Consider the following 18611-nt stretch of genomic DNA (forward strand, 5'->3'; position numbering starts at 1 on the left):
TTAATAAACATGGCTAAATTATTATTATTATTATTATTACTATCCTCCTGCCTCACCTGGCAGGGCTCCAGCAGAGGCAGGTTTGGTCCCAAAGCTGCTTTCTCATCGCTACCAGCCCCACGGCTTAACGGAGCGCTTCCTGGCACGGTACCTGTCTGCCTTTACAACCAGGAGGTTCAGCTTTTGTACAGCAGCGGGGTGTAAGGATGTACCAGCAGAAGGGACCGGCGGCAGCCCTGTGCTCAGGGTTCACTCAGCACACACATTTGCACTTGCACCAGTGCAATCCCACCTGCCCATGACATCCCACATGGCATCCGAATTGTTTTTTCCCCCCAAACAAGGATTTAATTGCTTACACTCGATGGCAACGGATCAGATACTGAGTTAGTTGCGGTCCTCAGTCATCCATAGATAAAACCAGCGCAGGTAAGTTATAGCCAGCACCTAAGGAAGAACACACACAGTAAACGTAGTTCAGCTGAGCTAAGGCTCTTGCTCTTGTTTGCACATTTTCCTTTTCTGAGCCACTCTTTGCACAAGGACGTGCCTAACGCAACAGTGCCGGGACTTTGTACCATTAAAGCCTTCCAACTGAATCCTGTTTTCCCCTTCTGCCAGCACCATCCATGTCTACAGAACTACGCAGATGATGGACAGGTTAAGCACAAGGAAAGAAAAGCATTCACATGAGACTTCCCCTTCTGTACCACTTAAACTGAGCACAAAGAAGCCTCACCTACATTTTTCACTATTTTTGTTCCCCGGTGTTCATAAGGGCAGCACTGATTCTGAAAACGTCACTGAGAGATTTCATCGTGACAGTGCTGCTCCCCACAGCATGTCTGTAATGCAGTCAATTCCTTTCTTTCCCCCCCCCCCTCTTTCAATTCTTAATTTCAAGCACAGAAGAAAAGCAAAATGGGTGAAAACCTATGCGTTCCCCTAAGTCATTGCAAACAAAGTACAAGCATGTTCCATAGAAGACCATGATTTATTGGCAGTTATTCTGAAACACAAATGACTGAATATAGTAAAAAGACATTTGTAAAAAAAAAAAAAAAAAAAAAAAAAAAAGAGGAAAACAAACAAATCTCATCTTTAAATGCGTCACTTGAATGCATTTATCAAGGGGACACCATGTGCAGGCAGTTCCTGGTGCAACTGACGGAACAACATGGCACATTTATTCCTTTCCTGGGTCTTGCCTAGGGTGTGGAACAGCCGGGCTTGGAAGTAGAGAACATCTCTGAGCTGCTCTTTGCAGTCCACCTTGGCAAAGTAAGTCTTAGCTTCATTTAGATTCAGAATAGCGGATTCCAAAGCTGTGAGAAAGGTGGGACAGTCATACTTAAGAAAATAACACAACAACAACAACTCCGAGCAATGCAGCTCCATTCTAAGGAGCCCAATTATAAATTCCTCAGCTTTTCAAAACAGTTTGTGTCTTAGCAACATGGTCCTTCAGCTAGTGTCTGTTATTCAACCTTTGCTGCAAAATACGGGTGTTGAAGCACGCAGATAAACCGCATAAACAACTTGCTGTTATAAACACTGCATCTGTTGAACAACTAATTCCAAATTAATTCTCCTATCTGATTACCAGGTAATACACTCCCCTATATCGTTTAAACTTCATTAATGGTGATTGTGTAGCAGGACTCCAATATATGCCCTAGTTTGTATCTCTCAACTGAGCGCAGTTTCAGTGGGGAAGAGTTAACTCTTCACGTTACCTTCAATCTTCTTCTGTTGAGCGTAGGAAGCTGCAGAAGCCACCTGACACTTGGCCACCAGGAACATGGCACAGCCTTTGTCCAGTACAGCCCCATGGGCCAAGACAGGTTCAATTGCCATATGCAAAATATTCAGGGCTTGTTCAGGAATGCCAAGGATCAGCTGAAAGAGAAACTTTGCTTGTCTAATGCTGGAATCTACTGGTGAGATCATGACCTTCTGCGAAGACCAGAATAAGCCACAAAAGCCACATCTGTTTCCAACACAGCAATGCTACAGACAAGGACGTCATTTTCTTCCCCACAATCTTCTTGTAAATCAAAATTTACTAGGAGACATGAACTACTATCTGGAATGATTAGGCATGGCTCCTCCACTCCAGTCAGTGCTGACAACCAGGTCCCTGCCAGCTCAGAATAAACAGTGTAACTGAACTCCAGTACCAGCATTATTTTTAATTCAGCCACATGCCAAACTGTGCTACTAGAAAGCTGAAAAAACAGCATAAAAATAACAACTGGAGAAATGAAGGCAGGGCCAATTTATGCTTGCCTACTTAAGTATATACAATAGCTACCCATCTTACTGATACACATGGAACTCAACTTTTATTAGCTCCCCCAAAAGATTTTACATTTAGAATATACTTCATCAGAACCGATAATTTAATTCCAACAAGGTTATGGTCTTAAATCTCACAGGAATGAAAACTGTACCCAGATCCCCAGCAAAAATGTTGCCACACTGCCCTGTGAAAACACAAATCAAACCTACCTGGGAGAAAGCCAAGTTCAGCACAGTCTCAGAAGCCAAGTACTGTAGACTATATTCTCGAGAGAGGGCCAGAGCCTGCAGTAGAACAGGCAAGGCTATGGTGTGGCATGAAGACCTCCAGTAGAGCTCTGCTATTGACAGCAGTACGCTAATCAACAGAGAAGGAGAGAACTATAAACTGTTTTCTTTTGATGAAACACGGCCACTTGTTTCCCAATTACTCCATCCGTAACAGTATTGATTTTATTATGAATTACATTACTGTACATACAATAAACTTAAATTGCACCCTTAAGAGGAAATCCCACCTCCTTACAAAGATGAAATAACATTAACTACTCTGAAGGTTGGCACAAAGGCACAGTTACATTCACGTTTCTTCTTATTATTCATTTTGCAAACATTCAATACCTTTTAGGTTACATATACATATATAACGTGGTGCTAGGTTTCAATTCCGTGATATTTTGAGGATTCCTCCATACCATGTTTAACAAATGAAATAATTATTTCACAATCTCCAAATCATTTTAGGTAACCTGAGGACTGGTGAAGTCCGAACACAGACAAATTGAAGTGGCTGATTCTAATCACTGCGAAGTGGCTTTAATACTCTGAAAATTAAGCATTCTTACCTAATCACCATCTCAGTGTTCTTGATTTTCTGGCAGTGGATCAACAGTTTCTGCAAGAGTTTGTGCGCCTCTGACATTTGATTTTGGGCTTTCAATACAATGGCTTTTCTGCCGTGGTAGAAAGAAGACATCACTGATATATAAATATTTTAAACACAAATCTGCTCTTCAGAACACGGTAAAACAGGTCTTTATTTTGTGACCTCTGTTTCTTGTGACAGCAGAACAGCACTCTGACAAAGCATGTTCGTGCTATGCACAGAGGCAGAGGGAAAACCAAGTAGCTCTGATTGCTGGACAACTCACAGCAGAAAGGATCAAACTCACGAAACAGCTTTAGATAGAAAATAGGGATTGCCAAAAACAAAGGCCAAAGAGGCAGCAGAAGTGGGAGGGCATGCAAACTGGAAAGCAGAAGTAATTATTTGTGGATGAAAAACAGGTATGATGTAAGGTAGCTAAAATTGGCATAAGCTAACAAGGACACGGAGCGAGAGGGAAAGAGTGAGAACAGGGAAATAAAAAAAAACAAATACATAGCTGTAGGGGATGTGTAAAAACACCCCAAACCCATATACTGAGTGCTATATTTAAAGATCAGGGAAGTAACAGACAGTCCAGTTCCAGAAGGACAAGCATCAGGTCCCACAGCTTGAATAGCGATCTTCCGGCTTACTGGCACCGGCTATGTTTTTAGGTGTTTTGCCTCATTGCAAAACAACAAGAAATTGATTTCAACAGCAAACTGTCTTCATGCTCAGCAAATAACAAGTTTTAACCCTATTCTATTTCTAACATTTCCATTCAGAAACGAGAACAAATTGAGGTGACAGAAAAAAGTATTGTCCCATTTTGCGGATGTGGAAACTAGGACACAGATGAAGACATAACTCAAGCTCTGACTGTATCAGAGTTGAGATTTGGCCTTAGGTCCCTTAGATCTGTCTTTTTATAAAATTTTGCATAGTGCTCAGGTTTGACTACAGCTACCATGGCAAATTTTGAAGAAATATTTTGTGTTCTCAGGGCAGATCTACACCGCTAAAACAGCAAGAAATTCACTGGTGCTACTCCTGTTCTTAGAACGTCCAGAGAAACAACTAGAAATGATGATTACAGGATATACTGTAATGGAATAAGCACTACACATTAGACAACATGACTGTAATTAACTCTGGAAAGGGAAGAACACAAACACACGTGATTGCCAGCAACCATTTTGCTACGTTTTTCATCATCTTCACGGGATACACCTGCAAACATATGCAGATTCATGATTTCTTACCTGTATACTCCTTCAATGCTGCTAAGTGCTGTAATTCCTGCTACAAGAGAATCTGCTATATGGTATCTGCCATCATTCATGGCTCTTTCAAACTGTATTTTTTGATCAAACAGCATCCAAAGCTAAACAAAGAACATCCAGGAACATGTTTTAGAAGTTGCACCTGCTCACTGTCTAACCCCCAAGTTAGAACTTAATTTTTATTTCCCCCGTGGATATTTATGTCTAGACACAACTAACTCGACTGTCCAATTACTGTATTTTTTAAAGTACAGTCCTCAACAGAAATGCTTAGGTCTGGAGTAGTGTTTCAATGGCACAGTTCACCTATTTGACCATATTTTAAGTAAAAAAACAAAAGCTTTAAAACCATTACTATTACTTTAAAATAGTAGACTTGTTCTAAAACAAAAAGAGAAGGACCAAGCTAAATTTAATAGAATCTTAAACACTGTAAAATAAATAGTGCCTTTTAGACTGACATATTAACGTTTCCCAGTGTTGCACAAAAACAGCCTCTTCTCAGTTATTTCTGGAGTGTAATATATCAAAATAATTACCACTAATTAAACAGTACTTTGAAGCTCCAAATTGACGTAGACCATTTGATTCCTGTGTGTGCTCATGAAGCAGATGTATATTCCTCTGTTACTTACAGTTCTATTTAATCAGCCTTTTCTTAGGAGGCAAATAAAACAAAGGCTTCTTCTTCATGCTTTTACAGCAGAGTTTATGCTACATGGATTCGGGAGGGGTCATGAGCCAAATGAAATCGGCAAACATATAACCCAAAGCATCCAGAGTAAAGAGGGTATGAATTCAGGTCCTATTGTGTAACAGTTATGCAAGTTACAGGCTAAATCGCATATATTCTACCTGTGCATGCTGGCTATTGGGAGGGAACCTCTCCTTTAGATGTTTCAGTATTTCAGAAGCAGCTGCAAAGTATCCCTGTAACACAAAAACAGCACTCTGATAAACAGACCAGGGCAAGCACCGCTCCCCTTGATTTCGACCCAACCTTCATGGCAAGAACTCGCCAGGTAAAAGCCCTTTATTTTCTTTGTTCCTAATACAGACATTAAAGGCAGAAGAAAACATGATTCAAGTCTCGCACTCTCTGTCAACACCACCCACACATCCTCTCAACCAAATGACTTTTTGTGCGACTAGCCATAAAACTCACCTGCTCTGCATGCAGCTCAGCCAGGTGACACAATACTACAGCAAAGGACTCCGTGTTATTCTGCTGAACGCCCACATTCACAGCCTCCAGACTGTTCATGCTCAGCAATGTTTGGGCTTGCTGAAGTGCCATGGTGCTTGAGCAAGAGAAACATCTTTTAGCTTTCAAGCAACAACCATCCACCATTTTTTTAATCTAGAGTCTTGTTATGACTGTGGTCTACAGACTGATTTTCAGGGTAAGCCAGTGGCCTGGGGGAGAATGCAAACTTGTAAAACAACTGCTACCCAGGAACTCTAGACTATGCAAGCACATCCAACGCTACAAACCAAAAGCTGCACGTGGTCCAAGCACAGTGATGCTGAAAATGGGGACACGGCAATGACTTTTGCACTATTTGCCACTACTAAATGCAAACTCAATCTCTTCTCCAGTATGATTTTTGAATGAACACAAGGAAATGGAAATAATTGAACCCAGCCTATACCAAATCACTATCTGATTGCTTTATTTTAGTGCACTGGAGAGACACAGTCACTTGTTACATCTATATAAATAACTCAGAATGCATTATGTGCTACCAAGTACAGTGAGCTCACCCAAGAGTTGAAAAGAAATGAAATACCTGCGGCCATATAGTCTCCAAATGGCAGTCTTCTGTGCTATACTAATATCAATAAGCTCTGACAAGCTGTGTTTCCAGTGCAACAGATCAGAATCTTTTAAGGCATCCATTAGTTTGTTGGCAGCCTTTCCTGCAAAAGCTCTTCGCTGAACCAAGGATTGTATTCCCAGGGAAGCAAGGTACTGGGAAGAGGGGAAAAAAAAACATAAAAGAAAGTCACTGAAAGATGATAGATGATAGCTACGCACTACACCTGTGAACTATACCAGAGCAAGAGTTATAAATTAAGAAAAAAATCCCAAAGAAAAAGATGTGATGTTATTCAGCACAGACAAAGGAACACTGCTCCAGGCATTTCTTTAAATACACACTTACACACACCCACACATACATGAATGCCAGTTTGATAGATGTGAAAGGTAATTTCCACTCCTCCACACAGGAGTCTTAAAGAGGATGACTGGACTTGTACCTGGATTTCTCCAGTGATGAAACAGCTGTGAAAACAGAGAGCCTTTCCTCCCCTTCCCAACCAAATAGCCATGTCTGCTTTCATCTCCCAACATCAGCAGTTTAGTTCCTTTTAGAACAATTCAAAGAGGTTGCAGATCTTGGGGAAAACAGCAATTGATACAGGGCATAAAACCATCTAAAGGGAGGGCTACCATGCAAGATTTCACAGCTGGGCCAGAGCCATACAAGTAAATGCATTCAAAGCTCTGTCAGAGGCATCAGCACTGAGTTTCAGGGAAGGCTGAGGCATAACAACCTCCCTTGAGCACCAGCAGATTGCATTATGGACCTAAATGGTGCATAGGGCCAGGCTAGTGGCCACAGTTCTCCTGCCTGAAAAACAAACAAGGCAGAAGGAAAAACAGTATGCCTTGTGATAATGCACTCACAATAAAGCAACTAAATTCTGGTTGTTAATATAAAGAGTCAAAATTATAGAAACAGGTAGATTTTGGAGTATAAAATAGGTTGGTTTAAATTCAATTACATATTTTGTAATAATAATTTTGGCCACCCTCCAAAAAAAAAAAACAAACAAAAAACCTACCATGCATACACCCCTTCACTCCCATATAAAGGTTTTAGAATACAGTTAAGGATAACTGAAACAGACTTACGGGCAAACCAAAGTGTAAAGATTTGTTTACTGAGTGCTCCAGCAGAACACAGCTATCAAATATCTTCTGTTCCAAGATGTATAACCAGCTCTAGTAAGGGAAAAAGTTAAAATGTCACTGCAAATAGCTGATCGCTACAGCATTTTACAGCATTGCACGAAATGCATGAAAATTCTGGAATCACCAAAATATATCAGAAGTCTAGCCTGGCTGGGCATGGGCCTCACAATACTGGAGTCAATACTGGAGGTTTCAGAGTAATGCACAGAAACCCATTATACAGTCAATTGTGGAATGCAGCAACTCCAGAGTTTGGTTGCAGAGATTCTCTCATTACAGTACTGATGTTCATTACAGAAGAAAATAGAGAGAAAATTAAGTCTTCCCTTCCTCCTTTTTGTTTGGTGAAAAGGAGGATAACTCTGTGAAAATCCAGAAGACAGTAAGAAGAAAGCTTATGAAATACTTCAGCTCTTTAAAGCACATCAGACTAAACTTTGAGCTTAGTACTGAGTAACTCTGGGATCACAACTCCTGTTTAAGGAAGTAAACCTGAGTCACAACAAAACTGTCCTGTGATCTCCCTACTCTCCAGTGTTTGTTGCTCCTGGTGACCCATCTGCTAAAAACATCACCCCGCTGCGGGACAGTCACCTTCAAATTATTGATCCGCTTGACAAAATGTTACTGTAAGAGTAGTTCTGCAACAGTTCAAAGGCTGAGGTAACAGACAAAGGTGACTTAACCTCTGTTTCAACATGGCTATCTTACCAGGCAGTGCTGCAAGCAAACATGATCGTTAGACTCCTGTGCAATTCGGATGGCTTCCTGAAGCGCAAGTTCAGCTTGTTGACTATCAGCAAACAAAAAAGAACGTATTAGGATCACCACCGTGCTTAAAATACAGCATTACAACACCACAGAGGAATACTGATCTAAATTATGCATATCGCACTCAGAAGAAAACTGATTTAAAAGACTGAATGGCAAAGCCTAGCGGTCCAGCAACATATTCTAGACCCAAGGCTAATGAGCACGATGGCATCTGCAAGCCAGTACAAGAATGCAACTGTAACCCCTAAGCAGGCTTTCAAACCTGTGTACATGTCAAAGTGCCAAATTAGTGTTTGAACAGGGGCAACATTAAGTATCTCCCTATATAGAAATAATGGTCATTAATTTTTCTTATCTCCTTTCCATCTCCAGTCCTTTTACAGGATCCATCCAAGAAGCAGCCAATAAATGAAAACTGTACATGGAGATAGGTGAGCCAGCTTTATCAATAAAATAACACCCACCGCTACGGCTTTTTAAAAATATGCATCTCCTAAATGGCTTTTTCTTTAATTATTCTTCTTCCAGATGATCAGCTCTATATTGATTTGAATATAACAGAAGAACAACTGTACTTTCTTGGGAATATAGTTGGAAATAAGCACTTATGTCCACTGACCTTTCTGAGGTCATGGAAATGTAGCAATGGAGAACTTAAATCCCTAGGAAATGGTCACAAACGGATGCAGACAAATGTCAGCTCTCACCGTGCTGTAAATGGCCCGGTTATTATGGAAACCAAATAAATGTCAAAATAAAAACAAACCAAAACAAATCAGGATTACAAGAAAATTCCAAGCCAACTATAGCTGCTATCAAATTAGACAAGTCCCTTCTCTCAAACAGATTTTCAAAATGAACTGAAGGCCTATCCGTCAGTACTTAGGGGATGCAGTGAGATGAATTTTAAGTGTGCAGTACAACATTTTGACTTACTAATGGCCAAAGCGGCAGTGCAGCGCAGCTAGATTCAGAGCAGCGTATCGCAGACTCCGACCATAACCTTCGTCCCCGTTGCTTTTGCTTTCTGCTCCAGTGAGAATTAAACGGTCAAAATAATGAAGAAGGCTGTGTGTTGAACTGAAGACATCTTGCACTCTGAGACTGTTTAAGTAGCTTAAATAATGCTAAAAATTGAAACAAAATCAGTTTCAACTATATGGAGCTATTAAAACAAAGTTTTGGTTTATACTTACCATGTGTTGTCTTACTGTCCAGCAAGTACAACCATGAAGCGATAGATATGGCCAGGAAAGTGCTGACCAGAAGTCACAATGATACTGATAAAATGAGATGTGCAGAACTTCTCTAATTCTTGAATAAAACTGGTCATTCTCCTAACAGGATCTTCCAAGATCTGGCCATGAGAATTATTCCACCCAGCCCAAGACATCTGCATAGGCAGAATGCCTGTATTTATGTGCTGAGCGGGAATGGAGGCACAACTCCTACTGTGTCTGCACTCAGGAAGGTACTCAGAAGCATGAACACGGCTTCCAAATGTTGTGCAGAAAGAAAGGCACCCGCTCGAGAGTAAGTTCTCTAGGAACAAGGCAAATGCTTGCAGTGCAGGTCTGGAACCAACTCTCAACATGAGCTGTCTGTTGCTTTCACTGTAAATTGCAGCTAAGCTCCAGAAGTGAAGCGAACATCAAAAATCAAAATCAGCAGGTATTCCACCCAATGCTAGTTTTTAATCTATGCGAGTGTGAGGCCTGACATTTTTGAGGAAAAAAAGTTTTAGATTTAGTTCAATAAGAATGCACTGACACAGACCCACCAAAATTAAGAGGATTATTTCTATGCATAAAGCCAGACATGTTGTTAAGTACTTAGCTTAATTGAGGTTTCGGTACCTTCAGGAGTTTCGGTCTGAATTACTAAACATTTACATGGAACTTGCTCACATTTTCATCATCTGCTTATGTTTCAATATAGAATAAAATACTCCCAAATAATCCCATCCTAGAGATATGAAGAAATCCCTTTAAAACCATTTCGGATGAAGAAAAAGACACTTACTGCTTCAGCAAAGTCTGGATTAAATTTTAACAAGTTGTTCAATTCCTTTTGTAATGATGCTGGAGTAAGAGCCTTTGTTTCATCGTTCTTTAGTAAAGAAGCCTGGAAAAAAATGAAACCAATGCTAAGTAACTCCAAGTGGAGCATTAGGAATACATTTTGGTACGTGATTGTCATTTTCTCTGTCATCTCCAGAGAAAGCGTTAAAGAAGATTTCAGAACAACTCTATTATGACACTGAAACATCCGTGGCAGTTTTATTCTATCCTATATTACAGCATTCACTTTCCAGAGATCAGAGAGACTGAGTAAAATAAAAGCTTATTCAAATGACTGTTCAAAGGTACTTAAAGAATTTTAAGTTTCCTTTTTAAGAACTAGTACAGCAGATTGCTCACTGGAATTACACGCTTCTTTCACGAACAAAAAACAATCAGGAAACCAAACTAAGCAAAAGTGAATTCATATTTTGCTTTAGGAAGTAGATCAATTGATAAGCAAAATTAATAATCTATTTACAGGAATAAGCATTAGTGAATAATAAAAGGACTTCACATTTCAGAACCGTCCTAAGCATCTGATTCCTCCACAATATTCTAATTAGGAGAGAAAAGGTTTGTTATACACACAGGTAAAAAAAAAACTGTAAATCATAACTGTCTTGTCTTCTCAATTAATCTCACTTCTAACTGCTCCTGGATGAGGGGCTCTCCATTCCACGTGCACATGTGTATAAGGCAGCTAGAGTGCCAGCAACTGGAGCTGGATTGCAGGACTCTGCGTGCCTGTGCCAGAACTAGACACAGGGCAATCCAGGTGCCAGTTACTTGATAAACTGAGTTTTGAAGCTCAACTACTGGCAGAATTGAGAGAGCAAGGGTGCAAAAGTATGCACACATTTCCCCTAACAGACCTTCACCCTGAGCAGCCAGAGGGAACTGGGGTAGCAGGTAACATTCAGCCTTGCCACTGGTTGCACGAGGGGGCGTGGAGCTGCAGAAGCTTGCTGCAGTCAGGCTGCTGGATGCAACAACCCTTAAAAGTAAAGGTCCTAGTGGGATTGAGAAGTCACTTTGAGCTTTTTAAATGTGTATGAAACAGTACATATTATGTTATTTTATTTTATTAGCAAACGATTATAAGCACGCAGCGCATTTACTAACAATGGTGCCCATGTGTATTTTTGCTCCTTTTTGTATTTACCAGCTGGAATAACCAACAACATTGCACATTTAGCAGACAGCACATCTGAAGCAAGCAGTCAGAACAGAAGTGACCTTCTCAGAATCAAATATCATCATCTGGTGTACATGCTTAGATGAAACAATTCTAACCCCAAGTGCTCATACTGAGCAACTACATTTGAGATAATTAACAAACCTTTAACAGATATAAAAAAAACATCATTTTGACACTGTGGATAAAACTGAAGGTGAAGATCATCTTACAGATCATTTACTCAACTTCATTCAGAACTAACATACCTGCTGAGAAAGAAAATACTCTGCTTGTTTCTGGGAAAGAGGCCCACTGCAAGATACCTCTTCTTCCCTGCTAAAAAGCACTCTGGTTAGAAACAATGGCAATGAAATAAAGAAAATACTTTTTATCAGACACTCCACAATTTCGCTTTATGAATTTTTATGAGATAGTAGAGCTCAACAGCACAAAAGGAAAATAAAAGGAGAAAAATTAATACAGAATAAAATCCACCAAGTCAAACTTAACAATCCAAATTATTTTACACTGTTTAGTTGTAATCTTCAGCCTGCACAGACTGTGGTCAGTATGAATGTTACCCCAAATACACATGTATTTAAAAAAAACAAAAACAACAACAGCAGATACAAGATTTGTGGTGATATACTTAAATGTCTAGCTCCTTTTTTTTTTTTTTTTTTTTCCTTTTTTTCTGAAGATATTCACAAAGAAATGAACTGGCACTTTCACCACATACATCACTCCAGAAAACAGCTGCTCTGCAAAGCAGCCCGAAGTTCATTCCATGGAAAGACAACAGCTACAGCACAAAGCAAGACTCCAAAATTGTTAACTGACTCAAGCTACAGCAGAGCATGCCCAAGCATGAGCTTATATGAAGACAATTTTAAAAGCACACTTTAAGTAAATGGATACACAAAATACTTTGAGGATTATTCTTACAGTGTAACATTTTAGCGAGTGGAATGCCTCCCATACATCTTTTTATTTAAATAAATGTCATTATTTTTATTTGGAGAAAAGCAAAAAGAGAAACCAAAATATTAAGCTTATTTTTTTTTCCTCTAAGAGGAATCTTTCCTTGCTGGAAGCAGCAGTGCTCTTTCCTACAGCTTTAGCACATCACACCCTAGCATAACCAGGGAAGAATCATTCAGCAGTGGGCTGTACAGAAGGAAAACGGGCAGCATCTGGCCTTTAGGCTGCAATTCCCTGTGTGAGCATGAGAATGGGGCACCGCCATCTTCTGAGAGCAAGCACAACTGCTGCCATTTACAAATGATACCACAGGGTGGCACCACGGAAACGGGGAGGCCACCCAACTCGGCCAGAGTGCACTAGGCTCCAGGAGAGAAAAAAAAAAAAAAAAAAAACACAGCTGGTTATCTCCTCTTCACATGCCTTAATCAGTAATATAAAGACAGAACTTTCTGAATACAAAGGTGACATCACTTCCCCTTTCTTCCCCTCCTCCTCAAGCAAATCGGTATTTTAAACATAATATTTAACATTTAACATTTGGTATTTTAACATTATCTGTGCAGAAAACAGTAAGCAGCTGCTACAGGAAAGAAACCAGATTCAGTGTGTATTGCTGAACTACAATAACCATTTAAAGTTGAGTAACTGCAAACCAACAACATCAGCACAAGCTCTGTGATCTGTACACAGGCCTAAAAAAAAAAAAAAAAAAAATCAACAAGATCAGATTACTATGATAATCACTTCTTTAGCAAAAATACTGTTCATGAATTTTTAAGCCAATATACTTAAGTTTTGGCCTTGACCTAAACTTTATGCATTAGACAAATCGGCGACATCCTGCTCTAAGTTGGATATGAGCGAATACGAGTTTATGGTACACTACATCTCAATACTGCAGCTGAAGTTCCTATAATTTGTCCACTTGCACTAAAATTAAATTATCCCAGATTGTAATGTGGCATTTGTGATAGGACAGGCACAGATGAGCGTCCATGGACTTCGCGAGGTTTAACAGGAGTAGAAGCTTGACCTGGACAAAGGTTCAGCTTACACTGATGTGTACAGAAGCAATCTGAAATGCAACTAATTTGCTAACAGAAGTGGGAAAGACTTAACGTATTAATATATCACCTTAGAGGTGCATCAAGTTCTTCTTTCTCCATTTTCCCCTCCTGTTCTTCTGTATTCGTCAGCTCCATATCATTCTCATCAATTCCACTTTTTTTCTCATCATTTTGAAAATACTGCTGAAGTGCAGTGTAAAGTTTATAGACCTGACTAAAAGAAAGTTTATTGTATGCCAAGATCATATGGCGCAGAAACAGGCCTGCAAAGGAAAACATCTGTGTTATGACACCTTTAGGTAAGGTTTCCGATTCAGAGGAGACTACAAATCAGTGTAATAACCTTAAATTGCTTAAATTGCACTATTTAATTTAGCTTAAGTGTCTCATCTCAGCCTACCAATTGATAAAATTCAGGTCTGCTCAGTATAAATCTCTAATTAATTCAGTGGCAAAGCTCAGATTATCTGATCACAGAACAATTAACAGCAGCAAGAACTGTAACCAATAATTTTCCACAATCTGCAAAGTTGCATCTTGAGTGAATTCCTTCAATAACAGCTATCATATCAACTACAGCTTACAGACAATAGCTAGTTACCTACTACACTTGTTTTATGAACTTCTGGCTCTGTCCCAGAAAATGAATCTGAAAGGTCATCAAAAAATTGTTCCATATCTTTCAGTTCTCCTTCTGCCATAAGTTTCAACCTAAAAAGGGGAAAAAAAATAGGATTTAAACATTATACATCAAATAATATTCCTCTATTTCAGGTATAGATGAATAAGCACTGACAGATCCAAAAGGCAGCTAGTTCATTATGTCCAGAAGGTTTTTACATAATGAATAAAATCAAAACACATTAAATTTTAATAAGAATCTAATTAATGATCAGTTTTTTTTAAACTGCTATTGTAATAAAGAGAACAAACGGAAGGGATTTTTACTCTAACAAAAATTAGGAATCAAAAAAAATACTGATTTTAAAGCTGTCATTTTCTGAATTAGCTCATGTTGAAACAAGTGGTTTCTATCATAGAGACCTGATTAAACTAGATTTCCTCAATGCTCGATTTGTGTGCCTTTCAGAACTTGTTTGTGACAACTAGGAAAGCTGCAGAAGCATGTTTTCGCTCTGCACAAACGGCCCTTTCAACTGGGCACGTAAACATGGGCAGAGAGGTTATCAAGAGACAGTGGGGCTGATGTGAGAGTGCAGGAACGCCCCAGCTGCAGCACCACTTAGCGTCTGCCCTGGGCAGCTCCCTGCCTGCCAGGGCCTGGCACCCACCTGATGTGCACGGAGCTGGCCAGGTGTGGGCACGACTCCTCGATGGCCTTGCGCAGCCGTGACAGCGGCATGTCGGGCCCCTGGGGAGGACAGCGACACAGAATCATACAATCACTAGGGTTGGAAAAGGCCTTCAAGATCATCTGGTCCAACCTTCCCCCTACCACCAATGTCAACCACTAAACCATGTCCCTAAGCACCATGTCCAACCTCTCCTCAAGCACCCCCGGAGATGGTGATGCCACCACCTCCCTGGGTAACCCATCCCAACACCTGACTGCTCTTTCTGAGAAAAAACATCTCCTCATTTCCACCTGAACCTCCCCTGGCACAACTTGAGGCCAACCCTTCTAGTCCTACCACAGTTACCTGTGAGAAGAGGCTGACCCCCAGCTCCTCACAGTTTCCTTTCAGGCAGTTGCAGAGAGCAATGAGGTCTCTCCTGATCCTCCTCTTCTGCAGACTAAACGCCCCAGGTTCCCTCAGCTGCTCCTCACAGGACTTGTGTCCCAGGCCCTTCACCAGCCTCGGAGCCCTTCTGCAGACACACTCCTGGGCCTCGATGGCCTTCTGGTATGAGGGGCCCAAAACTGAACAGGCCATGATGCCAAGGAGCAGCCCCTTTCCCCTTCCTTTTCCCTTCCCCTTCCACTTCTCTTTTCCTTTCCCTTCCCCTTTTCTTTTCTCTTTTCTCTTTTCCCTTCCCTTCCCCTCCAGCCCGGCCCGGCCCCGACCTGCAGCAGGGGCAGCAGCAGCCTGTTGAGGCGCCGCCTCTCCAGCAGGCCGAGCTGCGAGCCGGAGCGGCCCAGCTCGCTGAGGAGCACGAGCAGCGCCATCTTGTAGGGGGTGACCCAGTCCTTGATGCCGAAGACGTTGGCGTGCACCACGCCGTTCGTCATCATGGGGTTGAAGTAGAGGCTCTCGTGCACGCTCGCCATGGCGGCGCCCGGCCGCCATCACCCGCCGCCCCGTCGTCAAGGCAACCGCCCGCGCCCGCCCAGCCAATCGCCGCCGCCGCCGCCGTCACGTGGGAGGGGCCTCGGCCAATCGGGACCGGGGGTTGTGCACCGTTACCAAGGGGCCGGCCGGAGGATGGGGCCGCGGGGAGACGTTCCGGGAGGGGGGGGGCGGTGCTTTTTGGTTCCTCCCTGAGGTGTCGTGTTTCCAATAAAACACCCAGTTATTAAAACAGCTCCGTTTCTGGTGAGAGTACCCCAAACCGCTGTTATTAGACATCTGCGTGTCCCCAGGGATCTCAGTTGACTTGCTCTGGATTCATGCCTGCGGGCTGTGAGAGGAGGAGGAGGCAAATCAAGCCGGGAGTAATTTCCGAGGATTCGTTTCCATTTAAGAAACTTGGTGTTGTGGTTAGTTGCTGCTGGCATAACCCTAGATCTCAAGGAACTAATGCTCATTAGTTATAATATCTGAATATAAAGAGCTTCTGTTATAATATCTGAATGTGAAGAGCAGGAAGTAGCGACAGCTGTGAGGTTATACGAGTTAATTTACTGGTATTTCCTGAAAACAAAGCATGACAGCTTGGGCGGAAATGCTGAAATAGCAACATGGGCTGCCAGGGAGCAGTGGGAGAAGAGAGACCCAATGCTGCGGTCAGTGTTTGCAGAAGTTGGCGTAAAAAGGAAGTGACACGCATCTGGCCCAAATCCTGACGTTTCTGTGTAACTCTCCAAAGTCAACATGCAAATGAAACTGATAAACCTTCAGCGTGTTGTACAGTATATTGTGTAAAGTTTAAAATATGTTTTTAAAGTATATTTAAATTAACCCGCAATACCCAATAACCAGCCCTGTAAATAGACAGCAAGAGATTGTTGGTCATATTAAGTTAAAGATTAAGTTACACAATTGAAAAGTCATCCTTTATCACACCAGAACAAGGCTCAAGCCCCCGTGTAATGTACCTGAAGTTATGAAGCATTAAATAGCTGGCACATAGATTTGGAAACTGTTGCATTTTAGTGCAGCACTAAATCTGCTGAACCAAGACTCTGTAATCTGAAAACCTTCTCAAAAGGTAATCCCAAAGTATTGTGTCTCTGGTATAAAAAGTGACTACTGTAATGCCTGTTGCTACTATGCATGGTAACAACCAGTCTGAAATTCCCAGATAAAATCCAGAGATTAACTTTTATTTCAACATTAATGTAAAATTTTGCAAACTGTTACATTAAAAAAAAAAAAATGATTCCTAGTAAGAATCACTTCCCTACCTCACTCTCTCGTGATGTGTAAAACCTTGGGGGATTACAGAGCTGCAGCGAGTCATCATTACTTGTTCTTTCATGACAGAAGTAAATGGGACATCTAGCATTAATAGATTTAAATCTTTTAATGCTTCTTTGGCACAATCCAGAGGCTCAGCAAGGGCAAGATTCTTATTAATAGAACCTCCACAAATGCCACTCGTCAGCCACACAGTAGCAGCTGGGGTTCTGTTCTTAAACTGGTTTTTATGCAGTCAAGTCCCCTGCTTAAAAACAATTCATGTGGTTACAATTTAGACATGATAAACTGATCTCAAATCACATGTTACAAATATGAATCATCAAGATCTGCCCAAGCTAAGGCGGGAGTGGCAACTGCAGCTGTCAGCACAGTCACCAGATCTCAGCTCCGTTAGGCCCACGTTGCTCCCTAAAACATCTGTGCTGGGGAGGATTTCTTGTCACAAGTCCTCACCAGAGCTAAAAGAGAAACTCTAGGTTTTGCTCGTTTTTTTCTCATCTGTGGGACAGAGCTGTTATGTCACTTACAGCAACTGCATGAGGAGCTCTCATGTTTTAGTGTGAGATCATTAACAAAATATCTGCGTATACTTTGGTACTGCAGGGATGACTCTCTGAATCAACTGAGTTTAAGTGACATAAAAGTTTATAAAAAACAAGGTGTCTTAAGGTGTCTTAAAGCAATCTCTTTCATGAGAAATGTGGGATATGTGCCACCTCTTGTTCTACCACTGATAGGAGAAAATAAAGCTTTCCAACTGTCTTCTCGAGTACGTTGACTAAAATTGCAGGCTATTGTTGGGAAAAAAAAAATATTAGTACAATATCTTTTATTAAAACACGTGTAAAGTTAATAGTCTATCAGAAGCTTCTCGAGAAACATAAATGCTTCCAAGAAGAGACAACCTGAGTTTGAACAAAAGCATGGGAACAGAGCAAATCCAGGAGCTGGCTCCACTCTTGTTGCTGGAGCTGCCAAGACTGTGACATTCTGGTGGCAATAACATACATTTGTTGGACTCAGTTCTTCCATGAGCCCTGCTCCAAAAATAGATCCAGCCTGCACAAATTATTAGAGACTCTACGCAACCTTTTGTATGAGTAAATTGGGTTTGTGGTCAAAATCTATTTTCAGCCACTTTTGTCCATCCCTCCTTTTGGCAGCAGCCTCTTTTGTTCCTGGCTCTGTGTGCTCTTATGTAAAGCTTGCCTCAAGGCTTTTTTTTTTTTTTTTTTTAAATGAAATCTTTTTGGCTGCAAGCTTTTAGTTATTATACACCGTTCTTTATTTTTATTTTTTGACACACCCCATTCCTAGCACAGATAAAGCAAGAGGTCCTTGGAAGCCAGCCGAAACTGGATTTTTAAATAATAAAATTCCCCAGTTCTCAAAGACTGTGGCGAGGGAGAGAAGCCAGCCTCTTCCTCCACCCCACGACCACTAAAAGGGCGACCCGAGGCGGCGAAGTCCGTGTGGCACCTGCCAGCTGCCACCTCACGGCCCCGTCACCTCACGGCCCCGCCGTGCCCGCCCTTTTCCCCGCTGAGGGGCGGCCCCGTTCCCGCCCAACCC

The 18611-nt window shown here is 41.4% G+C and overlaps 1 protein-coding gene across 2 annotated transcripts; it reads right to left on the minus strand.

The window, feature by feature from the left end:
- Positions 1–975: 975 nt before the first annotated feature.
- Positions 976–15779, minus strand: ANAPC5 (anaphase promoting complex subunit 5). 2 transcript variants are annotated; one of them, XM_084491404.1, is made up of 17 exons: positions 15524–15779; positions 14790–14869; positions 14099–14208; positions 13565–13760; positions 11713–11782; positions 10229–10330; positions 9143–9333; positions 8144–8225; positions 7373–7462; positions 6243–6424; positions 5618–5753; positions 5308–5382; positions 4432–4553; positions 3147–3254; positions 2512–2659; positions 1737–1899; positions 976–1325 (listed from the first exon to the last, which is right to left on the minus strand). In XM_084491404.1, exons 1-17 carry the CDS (start codon positions 15725–15727, stop codon positions 1111–1113), a joined length of 2274 nt encoding a protein of 757 aa, XP_084347530.1. In that variant the 5' UTR covers positions 15728–15779; the 3' UTR covers positions 976–1110. The 2 variants fall into 2 exon arrangements, with proteins under 2 accessions (XP_084347530.1, XP_084347531.1); XM_084491405.1 differs by having other exon boundaries at positions 11713–11779; positions 15524–15778.
- Positions 15780–18611: the final 2832 nt, after the last annotated feature.

Source organism: Aythya ferina (genome assembly GCF_964211825.1).
Source record: "Aythya ferina genome assembly, chromosome: 17".
Classification (NCBI taxonomy): Eukaryota; Metazoa; Chordata; class Aves; order Anseriformes; family Anatidae; genus Aythya; species Aythya ferina.

What these genes read in the sequence shown, in the direction of transcription:
- ANAPC5 (XM_084491404.1), bottom strand. Translation starts at nt 15,727, where the DNA reads ATGGCGAGCGTGCACGAGAGCCTCTACTTCAACCCCATGATGACGAAC. An exon ending in CTGAGCTGCATGCAGAGCAG is followed by an intron (nt 5,383 to 5,617) that starts GTGAGTTTTATG and finishes TTTGTGTTACAG; the next exon opens with GGATACTTTGCAGCTGCTTC. An exon ending in AACACTGAGATGGTGATTAG is followed by an intron (nt 2,660 to 3,146) that starts GTAAGAATGCTT and finishes TCTGTTGATTAG; the next exon opens with CGTACTGCTGTCAATAGCAG.